The sequence below is a fragment of the Alosa sapidissima genome, chromosome 13 (assembly GCF_018492685.1).
Source record: "Alosa sapidissima isolate fAloSap1 chromosome 13, fAloSap1.pri, whole genome shotgun sequence".
Classification (NCBI taxonomy): domain Eukaryota; kingdom Metazoa; phylum Chordata; class Actinopteri; order Clupeiformes; family Clupeidae; genus Alosa; species Alosa sapidissima.
In genome coordinates this window covers 29,865,237-29,885,236 of record NC_055969.1, presented here as the reverse complement: position 1 = coordinate 29,885,236, position 20,000 = coordinate 29,865,237, and the positions used below count along the sequence as shown (strand labels likewise).

General features: G+C 47.5%; 1 protein-coding gene across 2 annotated transcripts in view; it reads right to left on the bottom strand.

Moving 5' to 3' along the window:
- Nucleotides 1-20,000, bottom strand: part of dcc (DCC netrin 1 receptor) — a 268,772-nt gene that overhangs the window by 96,553 nt on the left and 152,219 nt on the right. For both annotated transcript variants that reach the window (XM_042058972.1, XM_042058973.1), the window contains 3 exons: nucleotides 19,632-19,768; nucleotides 4,473-4,627; nucleotides 3,626-3,746 (listed from right to left, as the gene is read on the bottom strand). In XM_042058972.1, the coding sequence (XP_041914906.1) occupies nucleotides 3,626-3,746; nucleotides 4,473-4,627; nucleotides 19,632-19,768 (413 nt within the window). The remainder of the gene's footprint in view (nucleotides 1-3,625; nucleotides 3,747-4,472; nucleotides 4,628-19,631; nucleotides 19,769-20,000) is intronic.

Genomic DNA, 20,000 nt, shown 5'->3' with positions numbered 1-20,000 from the left:
TGACAACCCCCTGGGCTGGGCCAACACCACGCTACAGCAGGCGGTCCTCCCTGCTACTCATAATGAGTGTGTGTGTGTCTGTGTGTGTGTGTGTGTGTGTGTATGTGTGTGTGTGTGTGTGTGTGTGTGTGTGTGTGTGTGTGTGTGTGTGTGTGTGTGTCACTAGAGTGAGAAGAGCATGTGTGCAGTTTGTGTGTAGGTGTAAGTATTCTCCATTATGCATTGTTTGTGCTGCGATGTGTGTGTGTATGTGTGTATCTTTGTGAAAGTATGAAATATAGATAATTACATTAAATAAACAATGCTAGTTTCTATGTTTGTTGCTTACTGCAATTCTGTGTATTATATATATATATATATATGTGTGTGTGTGTGTGTGTGTGTGTGTGTGGTGTTGGCACTTCAATGTGCAACTGTATGTTACATTTAGAATTCATGTATGTGTATGTGTATGTGTATGTGTATGTGTATATGTGCACACATGTATGTGCATGTGTGTGTGTGTGTGTGTGTGTGACCTTGTGGCGGTGCGTATCCACTGGTGCTCTGAGGCAGAGCCAGTCTCCAGTATAGCCATCTGTGCCTGCTGCTCTCTGCCTGCCTCCAGGGACACATCTCACATTGTTTGAGCAGTGATTAAAAAACGAGGGAGGAAAAAAAGAGAAGGCGACGGAAAAAAGAAAGGAAGAGAAAAGAAAAGAAAAAGAATAATCCATCTCCCATCACAGCAGAATCCTGCTGCTCCTCTTAATTCTTGGCCTCTATTGTTTTCCACCCCTATCATCATTATATATTTTTAATGGAAATTCCGACTTGCCCCTAGCAACTACAAGGTATTAGTTGGGTCCTGATTGACATGGGAACAGGTTTCACATCTCCCCAATGAGATGAAACTTTAAAAAGTTGTCGAGCACAAAAAAAGGCGTCTGTTTCACCTTGGGCTCCTGCAATGTTTACCGACATACTGTTGCATAACCAATTATACAACTAACTCTCTTTTGATTTTTTTCTGTATCTGAATAGCTGATTTGAGTATATATTTTCTAATACACTCTACAACTTCTTTTACCCCAGAAAAGTGTTTCCTTGTTTGAATGTTAATATTACACCTGCAAGGGTAAAGTTAATGATTTAGATTTAAAGTTGTCTGCGCACCGTGCACTCTAACTCCCTTTTGACTTTGCTGAGAGTATGGGATCTTTGTTTTTCGTCTGGTGTAATGCCCAAAAATTGTCTACAGAGCAATTCTGCTGATGGTGTCCTGAACCGCAGGATATATCAACGGCTGCTGTGGCGGCCAGAAATATCAATGGTCAATTAGGCCATAAGCAAGTTTTCTAGCTAAATTGAAGTGTCAGATGAATGCGATCGCTGGAAATCAATGGCGATGATGTGTCCATAAAATTACAGACAAGTGCTATGAACCCGTGGCTACTATCACCCTAAGTGATTTTCCGAAAGCGTTTTATCGCCGGGGCTAATCAAATTGGCCGGTCTCTCTCGGCCGCCCCCAACTGCCACAGATGGCCCGAGTGTCTTGAGTTACACAGGCAGACACGAGCACAGGGAATGAAGATCAGTTCTTCCAGATAGGGATGACACACACACACACACACACACACACACACACACAGACACACACACACACACACACACACACACACACAAATACACGTTCAAATGTCACACAGCATGTTGATGGAGGCATACACCAATAACTGCACCAGAGGGATTGCATTTGCACATCTTCATCCATGGTGTGCTGTCAGAGCCTGAGTTGTGTGGGTTGAGACACACACACACACACACACACACACACACACACACACCAGAGGCGGGAACCAAGCGTCTGTTGAATGCAGGTAAATGAGGTGATCAGATAGCAGACAGGATTGGCAATCTGGGGAGACGCGTGTGTGTGTGTGTGTGTGTGTGTGTGTGTGTGTGTGTGTGTAGACTGTACTATTCCCAGTCAGTGTGTCCCACCTCCTGATCCAGCTGTGGGGGCTGTGGCTCCTCAACACTGATGGCATTATCATCACTAATGAGAAGAGGCCAGGGTAATGAGCGCCAAGGTGTGGGACGCCTGAGGGAGTAGGCAGCAAGGTGTGTGTGTGTGTGTGTGTGTGTGTGTGTGTGTGTGTGTGTGTGTGTGTGTGTGTGTGTGTGTGTGTGCGTGCGTGCGTGCGATGCCTGCGGTGGTTTTGAGACGCAGCACCTGTTTACGGCCTCTTCACACCCCTGCGTACTGTATGTGCTTGCAGGCATCATCCTGATGTATGAGTAGGTGCTAAACAGTGAAAGATGCCTATTAATGAGGTCAACTCATCAGTAGCCATTAATAACAACTCATGCTTAACAACTCATCCCATGAGCACAGAAAACACATCAGTGTCTCCACAAAAGCTTCAACGGAGGCTCTCTCACACACACTACTCCAATGGCTGCCAGCTAAACAGGAACTCTCTGCTAACAGCTTCAATTCCACCACCATTCTCAGTCCTCCCGTGGCGAACAGAATGGCCATCTGACTCGGGCAGCAGCAGGAGGGCAAAAGCCCAGGCTCTCAGGGGCATTGCCCTGGCAGGGCTGCGCTCTCCTCAAGGCCAGGCCCTGCCCTGTTCCCTGGTGAGCCGGGCACCAGCTGCTGGAATTCCGCTATAGGCGCTCTGGATTAGCAGAGGCTCAGGCTGATTGCGGGCCAGTGTGGCCGTCTTTGCACACGTGTGCAGGGCCAGGGGCAAAGCCAGGGCAGTAGGGGGTGTGGGGTAGATTAATAGCTGTGTTCACAATGCAAAGTTACGCTTATGTTATGCTCGTCTGAATGCCTGCAGTGAATATGACTGTAGTGAGTGACTGTGCTAGTGCACATGTGAAACTGTGTGTGAAACTCTGTGTGTGTGTGTGTGTGTACACATGTGTGTGTGAGTGTGTATGTCATTAGACAGTGTGTGTGTGTGTGTGTTTGTATGTGTGTGTGTGTGTGTGTGTGTGGGGGGGGGGGGGGGGGTTAAACAACCGCAACGCAACCTGACGTTGAAATGCCCCATCTGGTGTCACTGAACTTCCACTACTGCGACATCTGGTGCTGCATAACCCAGACCCGCGTCACTGAACTCCTCCAGCCGCTTGCGCTCACGGCCACAGCTGCCTGGATTTGACCTTTGCCCCCCCCCCCCCCCCCCCCCCCCAGCGGCCAGCTGCCAGGCTCAGGGTGGCCCACTGTTGAGCAGTGAGAGAGAGCGGAGAGAAGAGGAGCTGGGGCATAGGATGGTGCTCACATGGCATCGGCCAGAGCTCGCCATGCTAGTGAAAGTAGCAGGATGGCACACTGGTAGTAGCAGGATGGCACACTGGTAGTAGCAGGATGGCACACTGGTAGGCCCAGTGCTGGCAGTGGAGAACAGTGAAGGTTAAATGGTTAAAAGATGCCGCAGAGATGGCACAGTAAAGTTGGCCCAGTTGGCACAAAGGGAGAGGGGCAGTGATGGAGGAGAGGGTGGCACAGGTGATGGGCGGGGTGCTCGTGCAAGTGGCACAGCTGGCACGACCGGCACGGCGGTGTGGTGGCGGTGGCGGCGGCGATGATGATGAGCCACGAGGTTTCTCGGTGGCCGGAACTTACCGGGCTCCTGAAGGATGAGCTGGGCGGTGGCCTGGGCGTTGCCCGCCTCGTTCTCCGCCACGCACTGGTAGTAGCCCTCGTCTGACCTCACCAGGCCCAGGATCTGGAGGTTACTGCCCTCCTGCGCGGGGCAAATACTCACCATCAGTAAAGAGTAGAGGGAGGTGGGGTATAGAGACTTGGAGCATGTATGCAGTGTGTACTGTATTTTGCATTGTGTACAATGTATACCGTGGATCATTCATGTTCAAATGTGGGTTACAGCTTAAACTTAAACTACATCTAAAAAGGAGCAAAAGAGATGCAGCTCAGTAATCCTCTTAAGAATGACCGGATGACAAGCAGTGGTACAGACACGCACTAGCATGGTGACCAGGTAAGGTAAGCTCTGTTGATATATACGAGTGTGAAAGAGATTTACTGTAGTGGCAGATGTAGGCCTCCATAAAAATACACATAACCGCATATGCATGAGTCAGAAAAGCGCAGCTTGCCTGACAACTCTCCTGTGTCTGCCAAAATGCACTTTCATTCTTCTGTTCGTACATTACAATGCTCTAAGGCACAAATAAAGCATTAGTGCACAGGCTCTAATGACTTAGCACATCAGCTCCTTAGTGTTCACCACACAATATGTACTCATCTCCATTTAAATGCTATTTAAATCACATTTCCAATCTTAATGCTGATCAAATAGCACAGTCATTTATGGTCAGTGTAGTAATCCTTGTATATATGTGTGTGTGTGAGTGTGTGAGTGTGTGTGTGTGTGTGTGTGAGTGTGTGTGTGTGTGTGTGTGTGTGTGTGTGTGTGTGTGTGTGTGTGTGTGTGTGTATCAACACTCACCACGATCTGGAAGTAGTCGCTGGGGATGACGACCTCTCCGTTCTTTACCCAGTGCACCTTGGGCTGTGGGTTCCCTGTCACGGCACATTCCATCTCGATGTCCGTGCTCTCGTAAGCGTACATGTTCGCTGGGTAGTTTAGGAACTGCGGAGGCACTGTACAGACAAGCGGATACAAAGAGGACATGTCAGCGAGCACTCACGTGTGAGTGTGTGTGTATGTGTGTGTGTGTGTGTGTGTGTGGATAGAAAGACCTACCCCCTCACATGTGCTCTCCCCACATGTGTGTATGTATGTGTGTGTGCAAGATAGCAGACCCACCACCCTCACGTGTGTATGTGTGTGCATGTGTGTGTGTGTGTGTGTGTGTGTGTGTGTGTGTGTGTGTGTGTGTGTGTATGTGCGTGTGTGTTTGTGTGTGTGTGTGCATATGTATGTGCATGTGCAGGTTATCAAAACCCACCACCCTTTGCAGAGATGGCAAACACAGCCGAGACGTGCTGAGCACGATCTCCTTCAGCTGAAGAGGCAGCGTTGTGCAAATAAAGGGAGAAGGACAAAGCTGCCATGTCTCAAAATGCCACCTGGACATTCCTGACAAGCAAACACACACGGTGGACAAATCAGGCCCAAACACTGGGTGACCTACTGTGGGCCCTGCAAGCCATTCTGTCCCCATGGACATAACAGGACCTTTGTAATTGTACACACAAACCTGTACCCTCTCTCTCTCTCTCTCTCTCTCTCTCTCTCTCTGTATGGCTGTGTGTGTGTGTATTTAGTATAAGGGTGGCAAGGGGTAAGTGTGTAGACTTAATCCAGAGTGTTTGTGTTTGTGTCAGACTTTGTTCATAGTCTGAAATTGCAAGAAGCAGACTGCAAAAATCATTTGACCAATCTGCTGTCAAGAAACGTATTTACCGTCTGTTAAAATATCTTTGAGAACAATGAGAGAATAACACAAGCAAAAGGCAATCACTCTGCCCATTGCATAGAACCACTGATTGGATTGGACCACCATTTCCTCAAGCAGTCTTCGACCGAAAATAATAGTTGAAACTGCCCATTGAAACTGATTGAGTTCTGAGATAAGTGCAGTTGGATAAATAATGGAAAATGAAAAACTTGTATGATGTCCACTGATCCCAGCTGATGCGCTTCTAGTGATTCAGACTGACTATTTTTAAAAATCCAGAAAAGGGCTTGCATGTCTGTGTGTGTGTGTGTGTGTGTGTGTGTATTTGTGCCTATATACATGCACATGAGAGACACATCACACAGAGAGATAAACACTGTGAGCAAGAACGACCGTGAGAGAGCGTGCGGTGCGCACATGACTATGCATGCGCCTGTTTCTTAGCAGCAACGGGCAAGTGGGACGGAAACTCCTCGTGCGTCGGAAAGCGAGGCAAAACGAAACAAAAAAATGCCACTGTCACTCGGCTCAGCGGTGGAACAAGTAAACAGCCAGTAAAGATGTTACATGGGAAGGCGGATAAAGGCCGCTGAGTGACAGATAGTCACGGCAGATATGCAAACATCCGCGCGCACAGCTACGGAGGGAGGGGACTCAACAGATGAGAGCCATCTGTTCGCCGGAGAGAAGGTTTTTTTATTTTTATTATTATTCATCCCCTTTCAGCGTGACATGACAGCACCAGAGGAGACAGGGAGTCCTAGTGAGACAGACAAAGACAGAGACAGAGGGAGAGAGAGGGAGAGAGGGAGAGAGGGAGAGAGAGTGAAGTTGACAAAATCATACAGAGAGTAAACAAGAGAGAGTGAGAGGTCTAGAAGATAGAGAAAGAGGCTGAGGGCAGAAGAAAAGGAACAGTCATGCCGGAGACAGACTGACAAAGCCAGATAGCAAGTCAGGGGGGAGATGGAGGGAATGGATGAAAAGTGGCCTGAAAGCTGGAGAAAGAGAGAGAGAGAGAAATGGAGTGAGTGGGAGAGTGAGGAAGAGAGAGAGAGTGATGGAGGGTGAGGAAGAGAAAGTGAAAGAGTGGGAAAAACAGAGACTAAAAGAGAGCAAGAGAGAGAGAGAGAGAGAGAGAGAGAGAGAGAGATGCCCAGAGCGCTGGCGTGTAGAATAGCATGACAGGGAGCCCATCACTCACATTAAGTCTGCGCCAGCCTGCCAGTCTCCAACTGACTCAATGGCAGGTAGGTGCCCCCACCACAACATCTCCTCCCTCCCCCACTCCTCCTTCTGTCTCTCTTTTCTCTCACTTTCTCATTCTCTCATTCTTCTACTCTATCTAGCTTTGTGTCTCTCTTTTTCAGTCACACATGAATACATGGTGCTTCCACGCTCCTGAAGCACCATGTATTAATTGGCTGAGACTGTTGATGGGATTGTTTCAGTCCCAGCCACTACGCTTATGTCCCATCTACAGAGCCAGGGCTGTGTACAAACACCTGAGGCTTTATTGAACAGCAGAGTGGACTGAATGGACAGCTAGGACCAGGAAGGACAATTCGCTGAATTTGACAAAAAGTCTATAGGATGAGAATCACAGGCTGCATCTTTAATCTCTCTGCCTCTCTTCCTGTCTTCCCCACCCTGCTCCCTACCTCCCTCTCTCTCTCCCTTGCCCCCCCTCTCTTTCCCTCGCCCCCCCCCCCTCTCTCTCTTTCTCACTCGTGTCGTATACTGCTGACACGTTCGCACTGCAGTGGAATGGAGGGTTGGCGTGAAGCCACACAACCTTTCATGATGAAAAAGGGAAACAGGTGAATCAGAAGATGAAATAAATCCACCTGCCGGGTGCGAGGCCATTGTGCATCTCGGAGAGACAGCTGCTAAGAGGGGTGGGGGTGGAGCTTGGAATGTTCTAGCAGCAACTGCCAGTACAAAGACTGAAGCTTTTCTTTTAAGGACGCACAGACACATGCACACACAGGAAAACAAACAAATGCACATCTGCCTGAGGAGAAACTGATGTGTGCCAATAACATGGCGGTCATTAAATGCACACATCTGGATATCGCTGTCTCGGTGTCTTCTTTCCCCTTTGTCTAGCTCTCACAACTGTTTTCATAGTGCCTCTTTATCTTTTCTCTCTCTCTCTCTCTCTCTCTCTCTCTCTCTCTCTCTCTCTCTCTCTCTCTTTCCTCTGTCTCTCTCTTCTAGTAACTTATTGTTAAGATGCTTTATGCTCCTGGTAAATTAACCTGAACCACACTGCCTCACTCTGAGAGAACAGAGGAGAGGAATTGAGTGGGTGCTGGAGCCAGGCCACTGAGCCCTTTTGCGTAGCCTGGCTTTCAATCGATGGCGCTAGCAAGCGATCCCTCCCCACCTGCTCCGCAGGCATCGCCAGGCACGCTGTGCACTTGCACTTGCCAAAAGCCACCCTGAGTCGCGAGTCAGGGTGGCTTTAGCCACTTAATTAACTGTGTCATTTTGTTTTGATCGCAAGTCCCCATTTCTGTGGACACAGCGTCCAGACCAGCACCGAGGTATTGTTTACCACCCAACGCGCGTCCGCTCTAGCGATAGCCCGTGCCGCACAAGCTGAACTCTGATTTCAGAATGGCCGCATCCACAGGCACGCAGCAGGTTGTACTACCCCACGCATCAATATATCATTAGCTATGGTGTTACTTTATCAGTGGTGTATTGCACTAATTAAGCCATAATGATTTCCTTTAAACTGTACACCCAGCATTTTCACTCAAGGCTATGCACTAAACTGCCAATTACTGATGACTGTAATGAGGGTTACAATGCAAAGACCTAAAAATTCAGATGTTTTTCATGTATGTCCTATGTTGTATGTGTTGAATCTATATGCTCTATGCCGTTTGTCACACTAATCTGCTATCTATAAACAATGTGTACTTCCAATGTAATATGAAATTGTATATGAATTATTATTATTATAGTTGAAATATGTTTGGATTATTCTCATGCAGAAAAGGATGAAAGGATGACCACTATTTCTTAAAGATAAAAACTGAACAGAAAAGTACTGTAGATGTGTTAGACGCTTAAATTGTGAATTAAATTGTGCTAAATTGTGGAGGACAAAAGCTGTTGACCAAGCGTGGCTTAAAAAAAGAGATGATCCCAACCGGTGTCTGCACCAGCCTCTTCTCTCGGCAGGGTTATTAGCATGACAAACCTTTCAGCACAAGCCCTGTGTGTGTGTGTGTGTGTGTGTCTGCATACATAACAGTGTGTGTGTATGCATGTATGAGTGGCGATCTTGTACACGGCGGTCATAATGACTTTCCCCTGGCCCATTGAAATGGAAATGTTCGCATCCATCATTAGAATAAACATCTGGCGTGTGGGCTCCGTGGTGTGGGCTGCGCCATGCTAATACTGGCTCCCTGAGGAGGGGGTCTCCGGGGGCCCATTTATGCTGAGGTAGGGTGGGTCTGGGGTACCGGGGTACCGGGGTGGGAGTTGTGGGCAGTGGTGGTGGTGGTGGTGGAGGGGATCAGTCCACCTCATGCTAGCCAGCCATCCAATCCCCCAGCCACTCGTCTGAGAGAGGCCACTTGGCGGCAATGAGTCCAACCAGAGTGAGTCTGTGTGCACATGGGTGTGTGTGTGTGTACAGCACGTCTGTATGACAGGCAACGCGGGCCGCAAACACAGCCCCACTTATCTCTGTGTGGATAGGGACTTGTTTTTATAACAATGCCGGGCCCCCGATTTCTGTCTCCCCGATTTGTATTGCCAAGCGCGGATGCATTATTAATGAGTGGCTGAGCGGACTGGCTGGCAGGTAGCGTGCTGAGCCACGCCGCCAATGCGCTGTGCTGCGCTGGGCTGGCTGATCTGAGCTGGGGGGATTAGGGATTATAATGACAACATCCATTCAGGCCTCATTACAGCCCGGAGTGGACGCTACAAACAGCTACTAGAGAGCGTTCGTTAAAAACGCTCTTTTTCTCCCCCTTACACTTTTCTTTTTACTCCTCATGATTGTGCTTTTTAATGAATATGCAAATAGTCTGGCCCACTTATGCATAATCCCACCGAATCAGAAAAACATATACTACTATCTATACAGTAAATGTTATCATTTTTATTCCAATAATGCATTTCGCATGACACAGCAACAACCAAGGACACCATACTAATCCTGTCAATCAGTATTTTTTTCCAGGCAATTAAAAGGCTTATATCTGCAGATCCACTTATCACACCATTGCATTTCCAATGTGGGGAATATATCATCTCTCCTGTACTACAGTAATCCCTGCTTCACCCACTACTCTCTTCATCCCTCTCTCCCTCTATCTCTCTGTTTCATCCCTCTCTCTTAAGACCTACGTAAATGGCACAAAGTATCCAGTGTAATGGCCGACATGTAAAAATGGATCGCGGGATGCGCTAATCCAGTCTGACATGTGTAACTGACCGTAAAACACGGATGTGATCCCGCCGTTACTGTAGGCCCCCTCGGGCCAATGAGCTCACAGCTGAACTTTTGACAGGTCCGTAAAAGGTCCATAAAAGGTCCTTGCGCTGGCCGTGACCCCCACACTGCTGTCGTGCCACTATCTCCATGTGGGATCGGAGGTCATTCAAATAGCAAAGACCAGCAGACTAAACAGTGAAATGATAAAAACAAATATAGCAAAATGATAAAAGATAGATAGATAGATAGATAGATAGATAGATAGATAGATAGATAGATACTTTATTGATCCCCAGGGGAAATTCAAGAAGGGAGAAGAGTTTGGAGTTGTAGAATTAGAGAGAGCTCCCATCAGCCCAATATTACATTCAAAAGTGAGAAGTCATGATGTACAATGTAAGTGATGTTAAAAGCTTGTGACTGAAGGCAATGCAGCAATATCTACAGGCTTTTCATGACTGTGAGAAAGCTGACATAATCCAAGCATTTCAGGGGATTTCATGCAAATAAGAGTAAGTGACTGTCGGTTTCCAACGCCATCGGCACACGTAAGCCCATGTGGGTGGAGAAGACGTGTCTGCTTGGCTAAGGAACAGCAGTTGGGGTTCCACGGTATCAGCTGTTATGTCAATGTGCAATGTTTGATTAGATATGGTTGGGAGCAGGTTTTCAGAACAAAACCAGCAAACAAGCTTTAGCTGTCCCAGGCTAGGCCCAGTGTAGGCCCAATACTGGCCCATAGTAGCACAGTCATGTGCAAAAAGGCTTTGAGCTATTTGTAGGGTCTACAGAGTGTCCGAACAGCTGCAGTCATAGATATCTGCACAGCATGACTTAAACTGCTCTAAATTGATCTCTCACAATAGCCATGTTTGTCTTTTCTGGGGGGTACAGGTTATGAAATGTATTGGCAGGACTACACTATTAGTGCAGGTTGATTTGCATGATCCTTTGATTACAGAAAGCGCAAATCCGGAGCTTAAGCGTAGATTAAGTGAAAGGAGAATTTGTTTTAGTTGGGCTGATTTGGCATGAACTGGGTCATTCGTGGGGCAAGCCGGAGGACTGTCGGGCTGCGTCTGGTGGCTGTCTGCCGCGGTGCGGATCATGGGTGCCGGGCCAGGCCGCCGGGGGTCCGGGGGGGCCAGACAGTGATGTGTGACGGGCCGTTGCTCTCTACGCGTCGCGCTGGCTTTCGCCGGAGCTCGTGTCAAAAAGCCGCTGCCGAGAGTCAGCCATCTCGTCACGGCATAAGCTCAGGGCATGTCAAAGCGTCTGCCGCTGACAAAACGAGGCGCCGCCTGTCCCGTCATCTTCCATGACAGGGAGATAAGGCCGCCCCGAACAAACACATAAACATTCCAAACAAACAAATATAAATCTAAACGCAAACAGACAAACAAGAAGAAGAAAAAAAAACTCCCAACTACTGTGCGAGTAAACTCTTCGCTTTTGTTTTCCTACGTTCATCAGGTCTTTGATTAATCGCTGCGATCAAGCCCGTCCTCAGCAGGGCCGGAAAACCTCATTTGTTTTTGCCAAGGCCCGATATGATCTTTATTGAATCTGGGGAGAGGCGCACGGTCTCCCCCGCTGTGAGCAGGACTGGCAGACAGCTGAATGTTTGCCCACACAGGGAAAACAATTCCCGGGCTTTGCAATTAATCATCATTGACCCCACGCTGTTTATCCGCCGACTGGGTGTATGTGTGTGTGTGTGTGTGTGTGTGTGTGTGTGTGTGTGTGTGTGTGCGTGTGTGCGTGTGCGTGCATCGCGCGTGTGTGTGGTGGAGGGGGGAGTGACTAAGTCCGTTCTGACAATTACCGTCGGCTGTCTAATGAGACTGAGACTGAGGCAAGGTACACGGTCTCTCTGCAATTCAGACTACGTGCAAAGCATGCTGGCAGCCGAATCGATGAAAAGCAATCTGTGTCTGAGCTATTTAGGACAGATCCATACCATACATTTAATATTGAGCGCTTTCACATAAGGCAAATATTAGTCTGAGAGAGACAAAACTGCGGGAGTGGGTATGTGTGTGGACACTGAAAGGGACTCAGAGAGAGAGAGAGAGAGAGAGAGAGAGAGAAAGAGAGAGAGAGAGAGATTTAAAAAAATGGAGCTGCTGACATTTTCTTTGGCAAATTAATTGGGCTGTTTAAGGGCCTAATGAGCTCCATTGAAGTCATCATTATTGGAAATAACAAACATTCATTACCCAAATCACGGTCAGCTGCCTTCACAGGGCTGCATCTCTTCAGTAATACATGATGGATTCGAGTGGGAGACATCCTCTCTTGAGTGAGTCACGGCTTTATGGCTGCCATTGTTGCATGTGTTTCATACATAAATGTAGCATTTAATGTATAGGGGATAATGTCAACAGCAGAGCATTTGCCATTGGTGGATACAGAATGGCGATACTTCAGATACCTACTTTGCAAAGGGGAAGCTTTTAAGATGTCTGCTGTGACACGCCACATTCCATTAATAAAATAAAACTGTGTTGAACCGCAACCCAGCCACATTAGGAATGGTAATCTCCGTTTAAAATCTCAGCTAGTGTTTAATGAGCAGTGTAATCCTAATCCCTCCCCCAGTGTGTGGGATTTAATTAGACGTTATTCTCAACGATAATGGAAAAAAATGACTGTCTTTTATTGTGTTGCTGGCTTTCACCTTCTTCCACATCTCATTGTGTATATCTTAAACCCCCACGGACCCTCCTGCCGGGTTTTGCCCTCGTATGCGCTAACAGCAGATGAGCTCCTCATGCAAGGCAACTGCATTACGTCTCCAGAATTGTACACATGCCTTATCTTGGCACTTTGAGCCTTATCAGGGAGGGACTGCATGGGTGAAATTATTATTTTCCCCATTTTTTCACTCTCTCTCTCTCTCTCTCTCTTTCTCTCTCCTCCTTTTCTTCCCCTTCCGTTATATCTGTTCATCACTTCCTTGGCTCCGGTTCAGGCGGAGAGGAGTGCAGCTCACTGTTAGAGCCGCTGGAGCTTCCTGGGCCTTTAAAAATCACAATAAAGGGTAATGGTGTTAGTGAATGCGCCGCGCTGATAAGGGAGAATTCAGGAACTTTTTGCCTTTGTTTTCTTCTTTTTTTTTTTTTGCACCAAAGCACACTGAGTGCTCTGAGGTTCTTTATTTGTTTGTTTACTCATTTATAACAAACAAACAAAAAAAATCCGTTTCTATTTTATATGACCGTGAAAATGAATCATCACTTGGCATTATGGGGCTGTGACGTCTCATAGAGTGAGGAGAGATTTGACAAGCTGGCTGCATGACTAGCACTAGCAGTGTTTATTTAACTGAATAAGTGATTTGGTTTGGCTGTTTAAAAAATCGAATTTTCAAGAAGGAACTAATGAACTACACTCTGAACTATTGTGTTCATAAGGAATCATACTACAATGGCAGAAGTTGCTCCAGCTGAGGGGCCGCCGTGGCCTACTGGTTAGCGCTTCAGACTTGTAACCGGAGGGTTACCGGTTCGAACCCTGACCAGTAGGCACGGCTGAAGTGCCCTTGAGCAAGGCACCTAACCCCTCACTGCTCCCCGAGCGCCGCTGTTGTTGCAGGTAGCTCACTGCGCCGGAATTAGTGTGTGCTTCACCTCACTGTGTGTTCACTGTGTGTTGAGTGTGTTTCACTAATTCACGCATTGGGATAAATGCAGAAACCAAATTTCCCTCACGGGATCAAAAGAGTATATATACTTATATACTATACTTATACTTATACTAATGCTTGGGAGACATATATCAACACAAACCTGTTAGCTTTAAATAAATTGAGAAAGAACAGAGTCTTGATAAGGTCTGTATGCTTGGTATGTATCCTCAGTATTAGTGATATGACTTGGGAGTGTGCATGTTTGCATGAGGGATTATCCCTCCATTCTTGAGAGACACGCTTCAGGCTGCCCTGTTTGCATGATGCCCATCTTGGCTGCCTGATACCCACGCATGGCACACATTCCCCTAACAACACCCAATACCCACCAACCCACTCACATCCACCCATTTCCAAACGACTCATCTCCCCACCAAATGGTCCCCACATCTGACTCCTCATCCTTAAGTGCGGCCGGCTCCACAGCTTCAAGGGGGTGAGGAGGGTGAGGAGGCCTCGGGCCAGTGATCAGTCGACTTCAGAGAGGCAACCGCTGCCGCTGCTCCAGGCTGCTCCAGGGCGGAGGCATGCGGTGGGGCTACTCCGGGGTGAAAAGCAGTGATGCAACCTGCCGAAAGATCCGCAAAAAAAGGGCGGAGGAGCCCGCCACCGCCACCACACACACGTTACTCGCGACAAATTTAGCTCACCGAGGACAAGGCTCTGGCACGGGCGCCGGCGCTGAATAATGGAGACAAAGACTAATGGTGGCCTAAAATAGCCCTTATCGTTATGTATAGTACCGATCAGTGATGAATTGGGGCTTATCACTGCCAGTAATTGGGGTGTCTGCTTGCAGGCATTCTATACATAATTTTCATTGTGAGGAATGAGAGGAAGAGAGAAAGGGGGAGAGAGGTTAAAAGAGACAGAGAGAGAGAATGACTGTGTGTGTGTGTGTATGTGTGTGTGTGTGAGAGTAAGAGAGAGAGAAAGAGAGACAGAGTGAAAGAGAAGGACAGAGAAACAGAAAGTGAGAGAGAGAGAAGGAAACTGCTGAGTTCAGGTAGGGCTGAGTGTAAACAACACAAATCGACCATATTGATCATGTTCCTTTGTAACCTCAATGGCAATGTCTACAGATTAGAACTCATTTACTTCTCAACAACACCGCTGCTGAATCGCCACTCCATTGATATCCCGTCATGCCCAGAAGCCTGAAATCTCTCCAGCTCTCTATTTCTTTTCCCTCGTTTCTCTCTCTCTTACACACATTTCTCTCTCTCTCTCTCTCTCTCTCTCTCTCTCTCTCTCTCTCTCTCTCTCTTTCACACTCTCCTTGCCCCCTCTCTCTATCAACACGGCATCTTACTTCAGGTGAACAGGTTGCTTTGTTTTAATATTGCATCAGACAGGCGCATGTATTTTTCAGTATTGCTGGGTCATGAAATTCACCAGGCTCTTGGGCTGGCTGAGTTGCTTTGCCACGGGTTACCGATGCCGTGAGGCATCAAAGGGGAATGAAGCAATTACGGGCAAACTACAAGCCCTAATGTGCACTGCGTATACAATGTGTTCTGATTCCAAGGAACAGAATAGCCATCGTTAATAGAGACCCACTGTATTATCGTTCAGGGCAAAAGGTAAAACTGGCCGATGAGCTGAGATGGAGGGAGAGTGTATCCTCTCGAGGGCGAGGCGCTCCGTGAGAACGGTCCACTGAGAGTGGACTTAAGAGGTGTGTCATCTCTCAAGCCCAGCAAACAGGTAGAGGAGAAGCCAACAGTGTGACAGCGCATTAATGAGGAGTGCGCCCTGACATATCAATAGCCCCAGCAGTGACATCAGCGCTGACCAAGAGTGAGGCACTCAAGTCTGCATCGTTATAGGAACGAGTGTGTGGAGCAGCAACTCAACATCGCACGGCCACTTCTCCAAGGTACTCACTATCTCCACAGGCATCACTGAAATCTGTGCAAGGACTGAATCTCGAGTTACTCAAACAATACACAAAGTAGCCTTTGTTGTATCTTTCTTGTGTATTGCTGTAGACTTCCTAATAGTCCTTCAGGGACATTGTGCATGACTATGTAAACAAACACATTACTCAGTGCCAATCTATGCTACAGAGCACAAGTGATTTCTGCTCTGTTAACTTGGGGACTCTGACAGCATGCCTCCGACGGTTTACTCTCTTATATTAAAACTCTGCTCTCATATTTATTTTCTAACTAGATCTATTTACTTTAACGAGCCATTAATATAAACTTGCCTAATGGGAGTCTCGGCAGAATTAAACAGCCTTATTACTCCTTGCGACAAACAAGCATAGCGACGCTCCTATATGTTTTACTGAGCAAGATGCCAGCAGAAGCGAGAAGCACAATAATAATAATAATAAAAAAACAGACCCAATACACCAACCAAATCACGACCATAAGTGTTTCTCGCACACCATCTGGCGCAGTCTATCTCTCACAAAGAGCGTAGAGGGGAAACCGCAGGTCCATCTGTGTCCAATTCCATGCACACTCTACTCTCTTCACAGAAAAGAAGAAAAAACACAGAAACAGAGAGAGAGAGAGAGAAAGAGAGAGAAAACCTATTACTGTCATAGCATCCATCTTCCCACTAGGCCTATCTGTATTATGGCATGGCCCAATAAGGGAAGTGTCAAACGTATCTTACTGGCGCCCAAAGCTTCCCTTCCAACTTTTAAATCCCTCGAGGTTAGTGCAAGCCAAAATAAGCCCAAATGGGCAAAGAGAACAGATGACGAGAGAGCGATTATATTTACGTATGCTTGCTAATGGACTTACATAATCTGCTACCACAACATGAAATGAAGAAATCCCTTCATGGAGAGGGTGGGTCTGTATATCGAGAGCTGTTTGGAGAGGTAGCAGGAGATGGAAGCTGTGTCAGGGCGGCCTCCATTTCAAAGCCTCTACAGGTTTCCTGTCGATAGCCAGGGGATAACTGTAGCGATGAGCTTCAGCGTGGATCGATGTTGACTGATAGGCCACAGGTTGGACATCATAAACAGCGGCTTTCCCCTGCTCTGTAATCTCTGAGAGAAGTGGGCTCAGTGGGGTGAGAGAGGAGAGGGCAGAGGAAGTGGTGTGTGTGTGTGTGTGTGTGTGTGTGTGTGTGTGTGTGTGTGTGAAAGGGGGGGGGGGGGGGGGGGGGGGGGTGGCTCAGGGTAGAACACACTTAGCCCCCCATCAGGGCAGTGTGGATAAAAGCTGACAAACCAGACCCCGATCACGCAACGGGCCCGCGGCTTCATTTCTATCTCCAGCAGGGTGGAAATGGGCATTTTCTGTGCCTCTGATCGTAGGCAAGAGAGCTCATGTAGTCCGAAGACACGGATTTAATACTCCTGCTGCTGCACTTGACCATTACTGGTAACAAATAAAACCCCACTGCAGTTGATCCACAGGTGCTGAGCTATGGCAGTCCACTGCCCCTGACTGAACACTTAGGACAAAGCCAAATGTAGAATAATTATGTGACATTAGAGTTATTATTCAGACAGTATGTGGCAAATTAAGTGAAGGGTTTAATATCTAAGATGCAGCTCTGGTATTGTAATTCCTGACAAAATGTTAACTGACAATTTTCACAATATTTAATTAAGTTAATACCATTTCTGGTAAATGTCCATAACTACTTGTGAATAGGCTTCATCAGCTTAAAAGACTTCTCTCCCTTTGAGGTAAAGTTCAGAGTCGGATAACCTAAGCTCTTTTCCTGAACAATGTCTGCGTTAGCAATATTAGCATTTTCATTAACTGGCACTCTCACCATCTTGTGCTTCAGGAATAGTTTCTCCACTTTCTCTCAATAGCGAATCATTTCAGCATGCAAATACAATTCTTGTTCAAACCACTGGTCTGTGTGCACACACAACATGGAATGAGCATCCAACACACGCTCACACACACACACACACACACACACACACACACACACTGTGTTTGTTGTTGGAAAGAAAAGCAGAGTGCAGCCACTGTAATATATGCCGGGTATCCTGCGGATACAGTGTAATTGGATTAATTGAAATAAAAGGCTTTTGGTGGAAGCCCCCTGTGCTGCGTAACTAACGAGATTGAGGGTGATTAATTGAAGAGGAACAGGATCTCCGACGCGTGCATGTGGAGATTAGGGAGAACGGGATGACGGGTCTTCGTTGGAGGCATTTTTACACCCAATCCAGCATGTTCATCTTGGGGTGTGTACCTGTCAGTGTGTGTGTGTGAGTGTGGGGATTGTTGGCAGAGGTATCTCTTTGTCTTAAACACAAAGACACCAAACAGGATATGATGCAACCCTTCCTGTCCTATTCCCCACAGAGCTGAACTTTCTTACGCGGGGCTAGAAGTAAAAAAAAAATATAAAAAAATAGGGACACATTAAAATAATGCCGGGAGTTTATCTCTAAGATTATGCCATCGGCCGGCAAAATCTGATGATGCGGTCGATCGACTGCCATCAGCAGCAACCCGCCGCAAAGCCGCTGCCGCTTCATTATTTTCATCACCCACATAATCCCCGTCATGGCACAACACAAACACACCGCTACCACTGCCGCTGCCACGTCTGCCCATGGCTGATGCCACGCATCTGGGTGGCATGTCGAGAAATGAATAAACACCCACCCCACTGCCCCCACCCCACTGCCCCCACCCCCCCTGCCCCCACCACTTCTGCCCCCCCCACCCCACTGCCCCCACCCCACTGCCCCCACCCCCCCTGCCCCCACCACTTCTGCCCCCACCCCACTGCCCCCACCCCCCTGCCCCCACCACTTCTGCCCCGAGGCACCTTGGATTCTAACCTGTTTCTGTGTCCCAGCTTACCATTTTTGAAGACACACAAGTCAATGTTGATGTATATTGTCTCTGACTGTATCCTATGGATTGTGGAGGTCAGATGTAATCTCATGTGATAGATAGACCACTGACCCGGAAGGCACATAGACCTACAGTACAAGTATGTACAGCTACAGTCATTTCATGTTATTCGTAGAGGGGGAGAAGTAATGGGAAAAGATGGGGAGGCCGCCACCAGCACCAGGTTTCTTCGAGAAGACTTTAATAAACCGTCAAATGTAACAGAATCTAAAATGCTCCAGCAACTCTCTCCTCTCTCTCCTCTTTCTCACTCCTGCTATCCCTCTCTCTCTCTCTCTCTCTCTCTCTCTCTCTCTCTCTCTCTTCACCACTCTCTTGTGGTCTCTCTTATTTCCCTCATAGTCATCCGGAGGATAGCGAAAAAGAACTTAATTTGAGGCTCTCTCAAAGCTCGTCTCCTCGGCACTGTCTAGATTAGACAAATTGATGGCTGCTGGTGCGTAGCAAAGAGAGTTTTTGAAGAAAATCTTCAAGGGGAGTTTTCTTTCCCCCTCTAAACTCGCGGAGACTTCAGAAGTACCTAGCAACGCTCTTTCTCCAGCCTCCCCTTGTAGCTTCTCAGAGCCACAGAGGACATCCTTAGAGTGACAGGTGCGACTTTAAGCTGACTTGTGGTGATGTGGTTGACATTTAGCCCGTGTCTTCAGTGGGGCACCTGGCAATCTCCCTGAGTTTTTAATAATGTAGAACCACTCCATATCAATATTTCATCAAAGTAAGCAAACATTAAAGCATTAAAGACCTTTTCAGGGCAACGACTTTCACACGGGATATCAAAACTGCTTCATTTGCTCCTCCTCTAAGTCGCTCGACCCAAAAGTCATCCATCATTTGTGTGTGTGTGCGTCTCTTTGTGCATACCTGTGCCTGTTAATGTGTGTGTGTGTGTGTGTGTGTGTGTGTGTGTGTGTGTGTGTGTGTGTGTGTGTGTGTGTGTGTGTGTGTGTGTGTGTGTGTGTGTGTGTGTGTGTGTATGTGTTTAAAGCTGTCTAAGCCACACTGATTGACATACTCTATAAACTCCATTTGATATTATCCGACTCGTTATTTCAAAAACAGCACTAATCTACTCAGAAGAACACAATGGAAAAAAGAGCAGTCCAATTCTCCCACAGATAAAATGGAAATACCTGAGATAAGCATGAGTCATATCTCAGAACACAAAACCACCCAAACAGAGTGTGGAGAGACGGGTCAGGGCCAGCGTGGCCTTTCAGCAACACACACTCACCGAACACGGTCAGCTCGCAGGAGGCCGTGATGTTCTCGTTGACGTTGTGCGCCACACAGCTGTAGGTGCCGGCGTCGTCGTCGCTGACGCTGCTGATGAGCAGGTTGCTGCCGCCCAGCAGGGAATACTTCTTAGATCTGTGGGTGCCCAACAACAGGAAGTGGATCAGACAGACGCACGCGCACACACACACACACACACACACACACACACACACACACACACACACACACACACACAGACACACAGACACACACACACACACACACACACACACACACACACACACACACACACACACACACAATGCAGATACAGCGACATCGCCAGGGGAGTGAGGGAAAGCGATAGGTAGAGAGAGAGATAGAG